This window comes from Lepidothrix coronata, unplaced genomic scaffold (genome assembly GCF_001604755.1).
Source record: "Lepidothrix coronata isolate B3197 unplaced genomic scaffold, Lepidothrix_coronata-1.0 Scaffold5, whole genome shotgun sequence".
NCBI classification, from domain to species: domain Eukaryota; kingdom Metazoa; phylum Chordata; class Aves; order Passeriformes; family Pipridae; genus Lepidothrix; species Lepidothrix coronata.
In genome coordinates, this window is record NW_016690185.1 from 11,345,322 (window position 1) to 11,363,479 (window position 18,158).

At 39.3% G+C, this 18,158-nt stretch overlaps 1 protein-coding gene across 1 annotated transcript; it reads left to right on the forward strand.

Moving 5' to 3' along the window:
- Positions 1–11,341: 11,341 nt before the first annotated feature.
- On the forward strand, positions 11,342–15,837 carry SMLR1 (small leucine rich protein 1). The gene is made up of 2 exons (XM_017828556.1): positions 11,342–11,581; positions 14,928–15,837. Exons 1-2 carry the CDS (start codon positions 11,449–11,451, stop codon positions 15,080–15,082), a joined length of 288 nt encoding a protein of 95 aa, XP_017684045.1. The 5' UTR covers positions 11,342–11,448; the 3' UTR covers positions 15,083–15,837.
- The last annotated feature ends 2,321 nt before the right edge of the window (positions 15,838–18,158 follow it).

Below are 18,158 nucleotides of genomic sequence, written 5' to 3' on the forward strand. Positions count from 1 at the left end.
GAGATACATGACTCTGTTTAGTAATCAAAAAATAAGAGGGCTTTGCTTTTCCAAATTCTCAGTAGCCAACAATGCCATTAACACAACTTCTCTCAGGCCTAAGCCACAAAGACTTCTTCTAATTCATCTCCTTGGATAGTCTCCCATCTTCCGCTTTTGCTTCTTCCCCACTCAGACAAACAGACCCCATCAAACTACTGCCATTGCCTTCCCTTGTGTTCAGAGCCCAGAGAAAGTTGCAGTTCTTTTCTGTCAATGTGCCATCCCACCTTTTCCCCATGGATTTGTGACAAAGGAGATGTTCCTTAGTTCTTTGGGTATGACCAAATAAATATACAGTAAGTTACTCTGCCACTCTGATTAAATGAGATTAATCTCTGCCTCCAACCAGCTCCAGGGAAATCTGCCAGCTACAGCTGCCCTGTGTGCCATCCATCAAGGGGATCTCAAGAAATGTTTAGAAGATAAAGAAGTTTCTTTCTTACTAAAAATTTGTTAAGATAGGATAAAATCTTACTTTTGTTACTGTAAAGTTAGAATCACTAATTCCAGCATTCCCAGGAGGTGCTGCAGTCCCAGCACATTTAAGAGAGCGAATCTATCAGTGCTTCACACAGCACTTGGGGACCCTCAGATAGAAAGCCCTATTACAACTTCAAATGTCAGTCTTAAGACTCTGCCAAATGCACAAATAAGCACTGCAGAGGGACAGGAGAACAAATCTCTGTAATGTTGATTGTAACCCATTATCCGAGTATCCCTGAGTGCACTGTACTTCTGCAATCCACTGATTGAAGAAGAGTGCTAGATAACAAATGCTGTTGGAAATCATTGCAAAACCAGCAGGTTGCTGTCACACAACTAACTATAAGTGAAAATAGATAATGCCACCAAGATAAAGCCAGCAAAAATGGAAGAAACAGTATGTGGGTGATGGGGGAAGAAAATGAATCAGAAAACTTAAAAAATACGTGTTTTCACTATTTTCTCTTGAGCCTTTCAATCTACCAGAGAAGAAGTATGCTGCAACAATAATTACAGATGATTGCAGCTCTGCAGACGGCATGTTGTTTCTGTTTTTGTAAACAATAAAACTGCCCAGACATTCAAGAACTGATAAATCATAGCCTTCCTGGGCATGCACGCACACACACACAAGACAAAACTATGTCACCAAGTAGAGCAGGCTATGAATTTACAGCTACTCCCTGATTACTGCCCAGGCAGGCATCTGCTCACCAGTAGAAGGATTAGTCACCACATGTTGACAGGGCAGGTAAAAATCTGCCTGGGGGCACATACCCACTGAGTAGTCAGAATGCTGCTCTGCATTCATACACTTTTCAGTCCATATGAACTAAAGTTTGCTTGATAGCACACTGTGAGGTAGAGTCCTCGGTGTGTTTAGTGCATTAAGCACACCCACAGCTCTTCCTGCCTATCCTTTTAATTTGATCTTCTTGACACTTGTGACTTCTATTCTTTCAAGAAGTCAAAGTACTTTCATGTTAAAAAGTTAATGTACTTTTTAAATAAAGATCAGACATCTCTACGAGGGCAGCCCATGGCCAAGCCACTGCTGCAGGGAAGCTAAATGAATTCCTTTTGTAAGTATTCACTTTGGAAGAAACCAGGGAGATTCCCATGCTGGAATTCCTGGGTGGAGAATGAGGGGGCAGCAAATATCTGAAATTTTAAGTAGCTGTAGAAGTTACTGAAAAAACTGAAAATTAACACTAAGGTATTCCCATTGTTCCTGAGGAGTTCTAAGAGAAATCAAGGATGAAACAGATTAGGTACCAACAGTGGTGGGTAACTGGTTAAAACTGTCTTGCTATCTCAGGGCCTGATGACGTACTAAAAATACAGGGTTTTACAAGAGACCTTGAGAACTCTAGTGTAAAAGAACAAGTAAAGTTGATGTCTGTAACAGGAAATTTAGTAGAATTGCTAACAAACAAATAAAAGGACAGGATCCCTCAATTCTCAGATAAATACAACCTGATTTGGAAGAGCCAGCATGACTCCTGCAAAGGGGCATAGTCTCTTACAAATCTCTGAAGTGGCCAAAAAAATGTCATAAGAACAGTATTTGTGCATTCTGCTTGACCTCTAACTCACTGTCTCTGAGCACCTGGCTAAGAAACAGTGAAGGTTTATGAAAGGCATGAAAATGGACCAAAATAGGGGTGGATTGCAAGTTTTTAGTCAAAAACATTATTTTATGGAAAATTTTCAGTTGCCAACACCAGTTGTAATTCAATGGAAGATTATACAATAGGTTCTGAAGCCTCAGAGGTTGAGCTGCTGGTCAACTCAAAATGCCTTACCATGTTATCATAAATGAGTACTCATGTCACCATTAGATTATTGCTTAGTTTTAGTCTAAACTTAACTTCAAAAAGAGAGGAAGAGAGAGCATTTATGAGCTTCAAATTTTACAAGATAAGAAAACTATGTCTTCATCAATCCCCTAGTCCTGAGTCATTAAACATTTTATTGGAATTCTAAGCAAAAGAGATCTCATTTCCCCTCACTCTCATCCTTCAGGATCAACTATGCAACCAGTGTCTTAAGACAGCTGTACAAAACAGATAAAGAGTCTTGGCTCCCATTACAGATATATTTGTCATTATATCAATCAAATCTTACAGGGTCTATCAGCATTTTCAATACCAATCTGGCCCAAAATGTGAAAAGTCAGCAAGTTGGGGCAGTACATCCTTAAAGCAGCCATGCCTTTCTCAAACAGGAAATATTTGTTGCAATTATTTCCCCTTCTTTCTATTTTACTACTTTGCAGCTCCTTTATCCTAGAAGAAGCTCCTTTATGCTAGAGATGCTGCTGTCTATGGGGCAGTTTTCTGATGACTACGGACTATATTTACCTTATCACTCTTCTGAGTAAAAGACCTTAGAATGCATTCCTCATTCAGGGAAAAAAAATGCAGTTGTTGCTCTCTTAAAACAGTATGTGAAGCTCCCTAAGGCAGAACATTCACAGCAGCTATTTTAAATCACTGAACAATGTAGTGTTAAAAACTCTTTCCTTGGTCTTACACAGTTGTATGTGTAAATTAGCATTTGTTGTTACCAGTGTCAGTGTTGAGCATAAGGTTTTCTGGATATGTTAGAGTATAAGGAAAAACATGAAGGGCTGTCTGTCTATCTCCTTTCTGGGGAGAGCTAAAAAAAAAAAAAAAAAAAGATCATTTCATGTCAGCAGATGGCTGCAACTCATTACTGGGTAAATGTACAGTGCGGAAAGTGAAATGACAAATTAATTAGCATTCACCACAAATACACAACAGAGAATGATATGTCCTCACACCATTTTATTTCATGTCACATTAATTGAGTACTAGATAACTGACAAAATACATTAAACTAACCATAGCTTTTGCTGGCAGTAGCTGAAAATTTCTCTAACGCAGAGATTTAATTTCCTTACAGATGCTGTGACAGAGGAGGCAGCCGTGCACACACACACACCCCCTTCAGTGTTACTAACTTCCTATACTGTTCATTTCACTGTCAATTATTTTCACCCAAGGTTACATTAGGCCTTAGCCCAATAAATTACTCAAGAAGCTGAAGCTTACCCCTATTCAACTAGCAGCTTGTATCCCTGGCATTGGCTGCACGGAGGAGCCCTGTTTCTCCTGGAAAGGAGGCTGTGCAGTGGGAGGGAGTCACAGTTCAGCTTGCTACAAGGGAATCTTGCAGGGAAAACCTACATAAAATGTCTGCCAGACTTGTAACGAATAACTTGAAAAGACAGGTTATTGGCAACAGTGGCACAGATACTTTTAATGTGGATTTCAAGTTTTCTGCAGCTCTGTCAACTCTATGAAAACCTGGGCTGTTTTTCAAGTATCTCTAATAAGGACCTTGAAACTGAGATACTGCAAAACCCTCAAGATGTCCCGAAAAGCAGCTGAGGCGACATAGCTCGAGTCACTTATGGCACACAAGTAAACCCAAATAAGTTAACATTTCCTAAAAATCACTCTGATCTGGAAGATGCCACTTTTTTACTTTGCAGAGCCATGTCTCAAATTCAATACAGCTACATTTATTTTTCATGATTACCCACTGAATAAAACTAGCTTTTGCATTAGTACCACCCCATGTAACTTGTTCACAGGGGTTAAAACCAACCTGTGTCATTGGGCAGCCCTCCTCACCACCCACGCTGTGGCTGCCCCAGCCTGGTGTCACTGCAGTAGTCCAGCACCCTGCTGGATCACACAATATTCTGAGTTGGAAAAGTTCACAGAGTCCAGCTCCTGGCTCTGCACAGAGAAACTCCAAAAATCAGCCAAGGCTGGGGTCAGGCTGCCCATGGAGAGGCATCTAAGGCATTTCCAGTTAAGCCTCTTGAGCTGGCAGGGCACAACTGTAAATCTTGGCACCATAACCTGCTCTCCATCATCTTTTACTGTGGGGGAGACTAAAACAGTGCTTTTCTGTATGGTTATATGGTGACTCAAAACTCCCTGAGGTACAGTAAGGTAGCAACACTAGGGCAGCGGTGATGGTGCAAAGTAATGAATGTTAGCTAACCAAGAGGCAACAAAGGGCATAACACCTTTGAAACCAAGCCAGCTAAAAAAATAAGTCAGCTTAGCTTTTACAATTGCTCTGAATACTTCTATGGACCTTTACACAGTGGTTTCAAGATCAGTTACAAGTCAGGGGACCAGATGAAGGTTGAACCCCAGTTTCTAGAAGCATATCTTGCTTTGTTTGTTGCTATGTGAAAAGTGACCTGTTTGTGAGCAAACTAATACAGCAAAGTGCCATCATAGCTGGGACTGTGACTTATGGGTAAGATAAAAAGACAACTCTGTGTTACCACCACATAACTATTCCCAGTTCAACCTTGCTCTGCCTTTCTGGGGTATCAGAGCAGCACCATTTATCACCTGTCATGTTCTTATCTACAGTGTCTAAAGGTTACATTGATTTCATCTTTACTAATGAAGGAGAAAAGCACACTGGCAGGCAGCTGTTAGCTGTCCATGAGATGAGACAGAAAGAGATTGGGTTTGTTTTGCAGTGTTTAATTAAAAAGATAAAGACACTCTTCAATTTAATAGACTGCTGCTCGAAGTCTCATGCAGAGAGCATTCATCATACAGCTTCTAATGATCTGACAGAAAGATCTGGAATTCAGCAGTTGGGAGGAATGCTGCAGGACTAGATTATGCCAGGTACAGGTGAGATAATCCCTGCACTGGAACCGGTGAAGAGCAGCTGGTTACAGAGCAGCCATTGGGAATCAGTCGATTAGATACAGGTGAACAGTGGGCAACTCTAACAAGAAACTATACAAACACTAAACCAGGCAATAGAAATTAAGCTATTTCCAAAATTTTAGCGAAATTGTTTGATGGAAAGGGTAAATATTTATTAACTTAATAACACATCCAACATACTTTAAAATTTGTATTTAACAGAAACACAAATAATAATCCTAAAAGAAACATTTATTGGCTATCTGTTGAGTCATATTTCAAGTCAAGGACAAGCATGACTTAAAATACACTTTGAGTAACTATTTGTTAAATAAGAAAGGCAGCAACTAGAAATAATTTTCCCCCACAAACAGCAGCAGCAGGGAAGCCTAGTTTTCTATGAGTTTGTACCCTTTGCTACTATATTCCTTACTATTGCAATGACTCCACTGTTGGACCCATCTCCCCTGTGATACCCTTAGGGGGTGAGTGGCTACAGATGCTGGCATAGTGTGGCCAATGGGTATGGAGGCAGTGGTTGGTGTCCTGCTCCCACAGGGGAGCTGGGGAACACACAGGGGCTCAACTCTGCTCTCCTTCCCCTCCATTTGGGCCCTAACTGCAGCTTTTCTTCTAGAGTCACTGATTTCACAGTACTGTTAAGTAACCTGCTTTGAGTTTTCTATGCCTCTCAACTTTTTTTTTTTTAAATTGGCTGAGTTATTAGAGAGGGCAAACATTGCGATTTCATAACATTATTTTCTCGGGTAAAAGGAAAGACAGGAAAAAAAAGAAAGAATAACAGTAAAGGATTAGGAACAATTAGAATTTTTCATTCTTTAAAAATTATTTTGAAAGCAAGAGAGATGTTCCCAGCACCTCATAAAAAGGTGGTTTAAGTAATAATGTATAGGACATATTACTCTCAATAAATGTTTTGGTTTGTACTCAAAAAGAAGGCTCATCCATCTGTACCACTGCCAGATGTTTCTGTATAGAAGCTGAAATTTAAATAACCAGCACTTAACTTTGAAAATCAAGAAGCCTGGAAGAGGGCTAGGTTGGCCAAGAAGGTGTGGTGTTTTTTTTTTTTAAACTTATGCTAATTTCTCATAAATTTTAAGCATAATATTGAGAAACATAAAAACTCATTATTTTTCTGCCCACGCTCAAGTGATCTGGCCTAGTTATAGGTAAAAAAACAAAATGCAAGTGAGGAAAAATGCAAAGATTGTTCAAAGAGAATGAGAATCAGAACATAAATAAGCTACTTAGCATGGTTTATGCAAAATAGCTTTGTTAATGAGATTACAGGTTTGTTTGATAAAGTCAGTCACAGCTTCAATACACCTAGATGTGCTAAGGCATTTGAATTAGTAACACATGATGTGCTCATTAAAAAGTAATCACTTTTCTATATCAATAAAGCACACAAATAATGAATTAGGAATTGTTGCAGGGATCTTAAAAGTCATATCCACAGGGGAACTGCTGCAGTGCTTCTGGTGAGGGGATAGTTAGGCATTTGGCAGCAGAGTCATTTCCATTTTCAAACTCAATCAGAAAACAGATCCAGTTTCAAAATAATCTCATTAATACTTTCCCTCAAAGCCCAGAAACAGCTTATGCAGCTTTTCAGCTGGATCGATAATGTGAAGCAATTTACCACATGAAGACACAAATGCTTGTATTAGTAAAGCAACAAAGTAGAAAATAGGTAAAGTAGGAGAGGAAAAAGACCCAAAGTAAAAATTGATATAAAATCAGCACTTCTAAAAAGTGCAGGTGATCAAAGACTTGATGCTAAACAATAAGGACAAGTAATAAGCAGTTAGGCTGTATGACCTGAATCACTTGTGAGAGGCTGGGTTTATCACAAGACAAGCTACTGCAACATTTCCAAAGCAGAATTTTCCGTCTAGAAAAAAGATTAACATGCAATTGCAAAAAATTGCCCTGGGAAACCATAATCCTGAAGAAGACTGAGACCCAGAGCAGGTGTGTAATGCAGCGTCTCCAAATGCTCCAGCAATCAGGACTCATAATCCCTCCAGATGAGTGAAAAACTGAGTAGCAAGTGGGAATAAAGATATGAATTTACTTTTAGGAGTGTCCCAGGTGACACTATTATGAGATTGCAACCACATTTCAAAAGATATTTTTAAAAATTAGACAATGCACAGAAAATCAGCACGGATATTTCAAGGATGGGCAAAACCCCCATAATTCCTGCCATAAGGAATTTAAAGAACAGCATGTGTATCTTAAGAGGGAAGGGACTGAGAACTGACATTGCAAGGCATAAGTACTTTCACAGGGGAAAAAATAACAGGTCCCCTAAAACTTCCCAACACAGTGGGGAAGGCACAAGCAGAACCAGTGACTGAAAGCAGAAGCATGGCAAGCTCTAAAGCAGGCATGAAGTGAGTGTTTTACATCATAAACAAGGTATGGAAAGGACAGATGACTCTCCATTTCTTTGTGTTTTCAAATGAAGGCTAAATGCTTTTTGGGAAAAGAAGCCTTAATCAATATATTGGATTCTGCAAAGGACATGGAAGGAAATGAAATTGCCTGTAATAATAAAGATATCAAACTACCTGATCTAATAGTGTTTATTGAATTTATCTTGAATAGGAGAATAAAGGATTTTGGTGTTCTAGCAGAACATCCGGACAAAGATGAGATCTAAAGGTTCATTTAGCATTTAAATTTAATAAAATTAATACACTTTTCAGGAAGACCTTTATCTTGATAGTCTAAGGAACTGATACTTTTTTCCATCCAAAATGTGTTTCCTAAGCACTGGACCCAGTTTACCAACACCCATCCTGTGGGAATATCCAGCCCTGTGGGGCCAATTATGACGCTGGCTCAGAGAGGAACAGGAGTTTCGACCTGCTGGTGTACTTCCTTGCCTTTTTATATTCTCTTGTAAAGTCATCTCGAAATTTCAAGAAAAAGTTTTCCTTTGGAAACTGTAATTAAAACAAAATATTCAACAAGAAAGCTTGTGGTTAACACACACACAAAGATGAGCAGTAAAAGTAATTCCTTCCAACAAGGTAGGTGGGATGTTCATAATTTCTAATGTTAGTTGGCAGGTTTGGGAACTAGAAAGTAATTTGACTTTTGAATGAATTCATTTGTGTTCATATTTTATGTAAATAATCAAAACTATACAGCTGAAATAAGAGTTTTAGTGGCCCTAAAATTAATGTTTTTTAAATTCCATTTCACAGGGAATGAAATTTCTGATTCAAGACAGAAGGAAAACTTTGAAATGGCTGAAATCCCTATTAGCCAGAAAGCAAACTTTCAGCAGGCCCACCCTGCAATACCAGAGGGGTAACAAGCAATCGGTTCCTTTTTTCCAGCTGGTGAGAAATCATTGACATGTTTGCAAAGCTTGTGAATCCATCTATTTTCTCAAATACACCCAAACTTCACAGATCAGCCAGAAAACCATATGTTCCTGTGTTACTAATCCATGCCTGGCCCACATTTCCCAGTTTTCATCTGGTTGTGACAGATGAGACTGCACAGCAGAGAAGCACAAGGCACTGCTGCTGCAGACAGGGGCTTGCTGGAGGGCAGAAGCCCCGAGCTGCCAAAGTCTTGTGTGGCACCAGAGCTCCCCTTGGCTTTATACAAACCATCCCAGCTGACTCAGGCAGGAAAGGAATTGCCTTCAAGGTAAAAATGTGTTTAACCTTGTTTCCACCTGCATTTGTCTTGCTTCAGTACAGAAACTTGCACTACATGTTTGTCACATTGAGCAGCCACGAGCCAAGTTTTGCTCCTCATGAAACTGCTGTGACCAGAACTGGCACCTGCCATTTCACAAAGAGGTTGTACAAATGTAGAGGGTTGAGAATTTTCTTATTCTTGCTGGGCAGAAATTAATCACTTCCAATCCATCAGCTGTCTAGTCCCACGACAGGCAGGTGTGACAAGCAAGGCAGCTACGTACTTCATCACTTCTCCCTGACTTGCATTTGACAGAAAGAAATTGTATCACAGCCACACAAAGAAAACCAATTTAAAAATCCAAGTGACTGTTTTGCCCTTGTATGCAGGTATTTAGCTCTCATTAACATCACTGTGAGTGGTAACGCATATATCAAAGAGAAATACCCTCCTGGCTCATTTTGTAATGTCACAGCCTTGGAATTCAGTCACAAACTTTCACTCTTGAAGACTGAGCTCTTTGATTACTCGAGATATTTTTATTTAAGAACAATAGTTAGGAAGGAATTTAAAAAATAATCCAGAAGAGGGTGCATCAAAACATTGCAACTGTTTTGCAAACCAGAACAATAACATTCATGATAGTCTAAAAAAAAATCTGAATTAACTTTTTATGCACAAAGAAAAAAAAGTCTAAGGAATTTATTGATCACAGCTGACAGGTATCTATTCAAGGAAGGAATTATCTGGCAACAGATGGGCCTATAATAATATTAATATTCTCACCATCTGGCTTTTAATCCATGCTTTTCATCAGTAGATCATAAAGCACTTTACAAATGAGGTCAAACATCTTGTGGGAAAAAGCAGAATTAGACAAAAAGGTTAAAAGCTGAAGCTGAACAAATATAAGCAAGAAATAAGGCACACTCTCTTTGCTCTTTTTTCAATTACAACAGCAAGTGATTAACAAAACAAGGAATTTGCCTGTAAACATTATATTCTCAATCACTTAGAGTCAAAAAGGGAGGATCTCAAATATGTTACAATTCAAAAAAATCACAAATTCAAATAGTTGTTAGGTGACGTTGTTTGTCTTTTGAGAATAGTAAGTGAAGAAAACAAGGTGAACACAGAAATACCTCTTTTCCCTGCAAGTCTAAAAATTAACTGCATTTCCTCTTGGCTCCAGCCTACCCACCTACCCAATTAGTCAAGCAAATCTTGTATATCCTTTCTGGATGCTTGGAGAGAACTGCTCACAAAATGCCTGTTTTCACACAGAGCTCATGATCTAGTTTTAGATTTAGTTGATATTGAACAAATAAAACCCTTACTATCTCTCACATGGACATGAAGTGAGCCAGATTTTTTCATCCATGTCATAACAAGCTGCTGAAAACCCAAACCCACAATGCTTAATATAACCTCATGCCTTCATTAGGTATCAGATTTGATAAGCCAGAGACCGAAAGTTCATATTAAAGGTTGAACTTGATTTAGAGGTCTTTTGCAACCTAAATGATTCTGTGATTCATAAAGACTAAACTGTTCCGACAACCTGAAGTATGTCTCTGCAAGAATTCCAACACACACACACAGAGGCAGGCCAAACATTTCCTTTCTGCGCTGCCCCTCTGTGAAGTCAATGCAATAGCATGCCCACGTAATAGCACTTCCAAGGTGTCAGGTCTACTAAACAGATCTTTTTGCAAAATTTTGCAGGTCTTTTGAATGTGTAGAGAAGGACTATAAAATGACAAATCATCTTTTTAAAGATGATTAAGATGATCAATGCATCCTAGGCACAGTTCTACCACAGGCTGGTGATCAGACAGGTAAAACTGAACATCTCACAGTCACTTGGACATTTAAAACATTCTTGAATTCTTTGGCACATCTGGTCCCCCAAAATCATGTATTTTCAACTTAGCTAAGAAAGAAACCTTCCTGAGTTTCACTGCTCTGCAGCCACTCCTTGGAAAAGATGCTGTTGGTATGGCACCCCCTCAGTCACTTGCTCCTTGTCTCAATGGTCCAGTCTGAAAACTCTTTAGAGCAGAGACCACATTTATGCCTGTATGATATGTGTAACAAGGGCTTCATCCTGAATAAGAATTTGACATCTACCATAAAATTAATAGTATATCTAGAAAGAGAGTGCTCATTATTCAAAATGGTCTGTACAGTGTTTGCAGATGACAGAACCCATACTGCTCAAAAGGCAGCAGCCTTACATATCAGCCCTGCCAGCCCAACATATCCAAAGCTTTCAAAGCCCTACATTACTTCAATATGCACTTTCAAACTTTGTTGTTGAGTAACTTTGTGGGTGAACTCCAATCCCAAGGGGATCACAGGCCTACACAAACAAATCAAAGTCCAAAAAGAGATTATGGTCTGAGCAAAGGGCAGAATGCAGATCGGGGGAGGGAGGGGAAAGGAAGAAAGCAGGATAAATAAGGTCCAAACCTGTAGATCTTAAGGATCTTGCTTGGCATGGTTGCCACAGCGGAAAATGAGCATGAGTTACATATTTTCAGTGTTTCTGAGAGAGCTGCCTGGCTACGTTCTCTTTGCTGGGATCTTTATGCCTGTGACTTTACTCCTGCTGCTGCTAATTGCCTACTTCAGGATCAAATTAAGGGAAGGTGAGTCAGGACTTGGGGGCAGAGAAAGCTTCTCATCCAACAGGCAACTTTCGCTTGTACCATTAACTAAACTGAAGAGAACTACGATCAGAAACAATTTGATGAAGCTGTACTGCATTTTAGACCATTTTCTATTTGAAAAATACCACAGGTATTTGTTTAGAACCCTCACTTAAAACTCCACAGTTTTACATACCATCCTATAGAAGATTTTACTGTTCTGCACTATAGGAGGGGCAACCAAAATGGAGAGAAGGAATAGGGCAATTAAAGTATAGATGATTTTCTTCTGTGCTTGAACTGTGCAAGTCTTCAGTGAGACAGGCAGCAGCAGTTACACCCACAAGTAGTTGGTTACTGGGGGCATGTCTGTGTTCTTTCAAAAGTATGTATTTGCTTTTACTTTGTACCTAAATGCACATTGGCCATGATGCCTTTTCTATTTTAAATCAGCTTATACTCCAAAAATCCATCTTCAGAGTAAAACTAAAACAAGAAACACCCACGCCAAAACAAATGTGCAGTGACTGTAACACACCTGTGTACTGCAAATCAAGGCTGCTCACAGAGCACAGCTGGGCTTCACTTGTTGTAGGCAAGTTGTTCCAGAAGGGAAAACCCTGTACATCAGACCATCTAGTTTTAATGGGATGATCTTCATGGCCTCTAGGTTTGGGTCTCAGCTGCAGCAGCAGATTCACATATGTTCTGCTTTTGTTTTAGGGTTCCAGCTGCCAAGGCCAGCCTTGGGGCACGTTCAGATTAAAGTCTTCAACCTTTCTTTCCTTCAGCCCTTCCAAAACATCATCTCGCAGACATTGGGCTTGTTCCTCAGATTATCTGTCTTTTGAACATTTTTCCCATAGGGAGTGTTGGGAGAGCTAAGATGACAGCCTAGATTTTCTTTGTAAACTTCAGATGCTTCAGAAACTTGGTGAGAATCCTGCCTGGGATAATGGTCCACAGTGCTCACACTGCATGTTTCAGCTCTAGCAGAGACCTGACTGGGGCAGACAGGCCACTCCTGACCTCAGGGCTCTGCAGATAAGCTGATGCCCTCACACTGAGCTGCCCGGGGTGCAACAGCCCAACAGGAGATGACTAGATCTGCCCACCAGCGCAAGGCTAGGAAAGAAACCTTACTTAGATACCAGACCAAGCACTGTTATTTGTGCACTTGTTAAGTTTGCTATATCCTGCAGTCCTCTGAAATCCTGAAATTTAGGCCATTTAAGAGTTCTAAAAGTAAGAAAAGCCACACGTACCCAGAAATGTAAAATAAATTAAGTTCCTGTTTTGTATAATATCTCCAGGCATTTAGATCTGAGGCTTTAACAGCGAGGAAGGGTGTTTGTTTTTATATGAGCATACACCACTAGTTAGCCTCAGGCTGCAAAAACTCAAACATTTCCTGTTCAAGATGTGCTTTCAGATGCTGAATTAATCTACTAGGGAAGACTGTTCTGCATGCCTAACCCAGCCCTGCCTTTAGCTATAGATTATCCTTAAGAACAAGGTGCTGAGTTTTTCACAACAACCAAAAAACAGTGCAGTGCCAAGACATCATACAATTCCATATCTATGAAGGAATGGGAAGGCTAAGTACTGAGAGCTTGAAAATGGTTGAAATGGAAGGTAATGAAATTATTGCCTTTGATTTTGAATAAAAGCACAAATTCTCCCTTTCAGTAAATTTCATCTGTGTGCTCATATGTGATAGTCAGAAACTAGTTACTATTAAATAATACTGAGCTACTACTGGAATCCTCTTACCTGGTGATGCTCTTGCAGCTCTTCCAGCTAGGATCAAGCAAAAGAGAAAAAGCAGGTGGGTTACAGATTCCATTAGTTCAGTTATTTTGCTGAGGTTCAGACAATACTTTCATTAAGCCAGAAGAGCCCATCTGAAAAAAACCCACAGACATTTGCATTCATGATGCATGATCAATTGTCCTACATTCTTTCACAGCACCTATATCCTTGTTAGCTGCACTTTCTGCAGGTCTGTAAATAATCTACAGCACCAGATGTTAAATCCTGCTTCTCTTAAAGTACAGAAATTTTAGTTTGTATTTGTAAGGAGTTTAAGCAAGCAACTGTTTCCTAAATTTTCTGAGATTAGCAATCAAGGTTTCTAAGAGAGCGGTGAATGAAGTAGTTGGCAGACTAATTTGCCATAGGAATATTGCTGCTGTGCTTCTCTCACAACAGAGAAGGATGCTTGAAGGGAATCGTGGCTTTTCAGTGCCTCAGGGAAGGAGACGCTCAGTTTGCCGGTCACAGGTGTTCTGGCTGGGACTCTCAAGAGGATGTGAGATGAATTCCTCTCTATTTAATACTTAGGGCATCACAGTCCCAGCTTTATCTCCAAGACCTTCTTTTTCTTGAGCTGAGACTGTCAAGAGTCCAACCTACTGATTTGGCCTACAGCCAACTCACACAAAACATCCTGAGCAGCTCTCCCTGTGCAATCAAGCAGAACCAGCTTCAGCTTAAGACCATCAGGTGGAGAAAAAAAACTAACCACAGATAACCCTGAGAACAGACTCCTTTAAATACCAACTCCCTCTCTGACAGAACATCAGAAATTCAGCAGGCTTTAGGCACCTATTTCCTCAGATGTCTTAAAAAAAAAAAAGAGAAATTTGCATTACTAAAAGCAAGGCTGTCTTGCTTTGTTGTTGAATAAACACTTAATTTTTCTCTATGCAGCAAGAGAGAGGCTTTGCATAAATATATCAATACAGAGATAGTTTATAAATAAAACCAAATCAACAAACAAACCAGCACATACTTCTCCTGAACAACGAGAAATGACAAGTGCTTTATGCTAACTGGGCTTTTTCTCTCTTTTTCTCCATCTCTCTTCAAATAATCTCCAAACCTCCAACAGCACCGTCCTATTTTGAAGATGTCCAGTTATGTGGGTTTTTCTCATCTGTCTGTACCAGAGGCAGCACCAGAATGATCAGGCCAATTTGAAGTTCTCACAGCACAGCCACAGTGAAGCAGAACATGAATTGCCTGCACAAGCTAACTACACTCCTTGCTGTTGTTTAACCATTTTATTCTGATTGAAAGATGGAGGCAAATGAAAATAGAGCATTTCTACTGATGTAAATAGTTTGTGTTGGTATTTCAGTTGGCATAGTAACAGCTCCAACCTCAGACTTGGAAGACTTTCTTCTAGGAACATGGGCAAACATATTACTGTGCTACCGGACACCTTCAATTTCAATAAAGTTGTTCTTACTAATATTTGCTAGTTCCTTTTCTTTATAAAAATTTGCCATAGGAAATCAGCATATTCTTATGGAATTTTTGTGTTCTTTGGTTTATTTTTCAGTTGATGAGGAACTGGCCACGGCACAAGACCCCAGAAATGCCCTCCTGAATCACCGTGGACAGTGGAAGAAACCCAGGAGATCTGGACAAAAAGACAACAAATACAAGAACTCAAGGACATTTAAGGGAGTCTCACGTCTCAGGAAGCAAGCTTAAACACAGTACTCAGGTCTGCAAGTTTAAAAATAACCAACTGTAGATAAATACCACAGAGGAAAACAAAACAGAGAGAAGAAATTAGTGCTGTGCTGTACAAATGAAATGGCTGCTGCCATTCAAAAAGTTCTTGTAACCATTTTGCTTTCTCAGGGGCCCAAGCAAGTGGTACTTTGTGCACCTCAGCAGAGACCAGAGATTTCCTGCAACAAGCTGTATCAGTTCCCTCACATGACACAGGATCTGGGGGGAGGGACAGCACCTTGCACGTGAGCCCTTCCCTGGCCAACCAAGAAGAAAGCCATGTAATGAGCTCCTAAGAGAGCTGAGCTGGTACACACAAGGCAGGCAGTCTTAGTAAACTGAAGATGCATAAATAGCAAGGTCATATCAAGCACTGACATCCAGGAAATTGAAAAGAGTGATGAACGGGAACTGATTTTTTTATTAGCTTGTACACTTTGGGAAAGATTGTAAGTTTCATAAAATACGCTTTCCATAAAGTTTGGAAGCAAAATATACAGTAATGGTGTATCCCATATTGGCTGTGGAAGACAACCCACAAAAATGCAACTCAAACTGTTTGAAAGCTCTGTTGCCTTTTGGCTTCTCTGATTCTGACTCTCAAGTTTAAACCCAAACTGATGAAGAATGAGTGACTATCATTACTGTCCCTGATGTTTACCGTCCCTGTCTGCTAGTGATTGCTGTCTGTAATTAACTTCCATTAAAGCTGCTTGTCATTTCCAATCCTGCAAGAACAGAGTGGATAATGCCTTGTCTGAGATTTTGTGTGAGTTTGCACTATTTCAGTTCTCACAGACTTTTAAGAACTCCTTGGAATCATTTTATAAAAACACTAATGAGACCATGACCACTGGTTTAAAAAAACACTGTAATTTATCAAAGTTTATGAGAAGTGAAGAGGACTGAAAGAGCATGTACCTTTACTATACCTAACAGTCCTCTTCCATTTTAATACTACATGAATTATTACATAACTCATGACACTATGCAAATAATATAGAATACATTGCAGTGAACAGGTGAAGAACCAGGTGTTTGCAATTGAAAATACAATCTTTTGCAGGTAAGTTGAGACAGCCACTGCAAAGAATTTAACTTTCTCCATTTAAGGATGCTGCCTTCTTAAAGCAATGATCTGGGATACTGATCAGATGCTAAAGGAGTTGTAACATACACAATTCCAAACACCCTTTTTTTCCTCACCACCCAAGAGCAGATTGGCCAGGATCACATATAAAAATGCAGAATGAAAGTTTTAGCAAGGCTTACAAAAATTGATTTTTTTAATTTCACAAAGTGTCTAAGAATGGAGAGATCTGAAATGTCAAGAAGTGACATCACTCTTTAATACCACTTTATCTTAAAATGGTGGTATGGTTACCAAAGATAATGCCACACAGATACAGTGGATGCCTTTGACACAACTGCTTATTGAGCTGTAATTATTAACATGTAGGAGGATCTGACATTCAAGACTTAGTAACTAATATGTAAAGAAAATTCTCAGGCCTTCTTGTTTTCAGTTCCATTACTGAATAACAGCAAGAAATATTTTTGTTTTCATGCTACTGGCATGAAACGCATCATTGTATCCTACATAATTCCTTCAAAAAGGAAAAAAAAGTATTTAAATAACACCATAGAACTAAGTATTTGACTAGATTAATTATAAAAGCTTTATCTAAATATATGTATGGAAAGAGTACTTGCAAGGAAATAATTTGTCTTCAATTATTGATTTTACTGAGGAGTTCTTTGTCTTCCTGTAACTAGCAATAATGTGAAGTTAGTATTCCATTCCATCTACAACCAGTAAGCATGTTTAAAACCTTCTTGCCTTTGACTGTTCCTTCTTCACTTCCCAGAATAGAATTTAAAGTCTCAACATTTAAGTTGGAAAGGTACAGAAAAGATGATAAAATGATAAAGAATTGTGGAATAGCTGTTGGCAGGGGAATGACTGGAGAGAATGACTGCTAGGTGTCTATTCTAGTATCTGCAATGATGCTGTCAGATGAAGCTAGCAGGGGCAGGTTCAAAAGACATGAAAGGTGGGTTTGGTTCTTTTCCTTTTGGTTAAGAAACAGAATGGTTAAAATGCCTGCCAGAGAAAATTTTCAAAAAGCAATTAGCCAAAAATCCAGAGGCAGATAAATACAGAAGACTGATAGACCAGTAAGTCTTCAAAAATTGCTGAAAGCTGGAAGAATATTTGGGCAAGTACTTTGTAGTACAGTATTTATACTTACGCACACCCCAGGCAACTACCAGTAGCCTCAGAGTCAGGGACGTGGGGGAGTTAGTCACTTAGCCTGGTCCAGTACAGCCATCCATATATACTTACCTCCAAAAACTCTGGTAGGATTTAACAATACAAGAATTATCCATATTTTTAATGCTTGTAGTTTGTACTAGTATTACTACTCCAAGTATCTTTATTCAAGTGCAGTATAAAAATCCCAAACAGCTGAGCAGCCTGAAAATCAAAGTTTCAAACCTTCCACAGATGTAGTCAGTTCAATACTGTGGCATAACAGCAGTTCCAAGTAACCCACTTCCATGGTTAACATGCCTAAAAGCTGAAAAGCTTCCACTGCATCCTGGCCAAAGGTACAGTGAGTTGTCATTCTGATCACCATCAAATCTCACAGACTCCTGACATCTGTCACGGTATTTATTTTATTACATCTATTTGATGTTTTCTGTGGCCAAACTAAGAGTTGTTATTCAGCTTGATTGTCAAATAGAAGAATGTTATAAGAAACAATTTGTACTACAGTTGCTCTTTGCTTTAAGCAATAAATCTTTTGGTTTTTTAAAAGTTTGTCACTGGAGTTGCATGCTTGTCCTTTATGAAACCTTTATCTAGGAAACAATCTGTAGAACAATTCCAACATTCATTATAAACCCTTAGGTGATCATGATTTCAGTACTCTGTGTAGGACCCACATGACTTGCTTTTCTAAGTATTTCAGCAGAATTAATTGCTGAATGGCCCTTTAATTGTATTTGAAATTGCCCATGTATTATAAAGCTGGCTTGTGAAGTG

Excerpts from the sequence above, each read along its gene's own strand:
- SMLR1 (XM_017828556.1), top strand. The coding sequence starts at position 11,449 with ATGAGCATGAGTTACATATTTTCAGTGTTTCTGAGAGAGCTGCCTGGC. Across the intron at positions 11,582-14,927 it reads CAGGATCAAATTAAGGGAAG|TTGATGAGGAACTGGCCACG; the intron begins GTGAGTCAGGAC and ends TTTATTTTTCAG.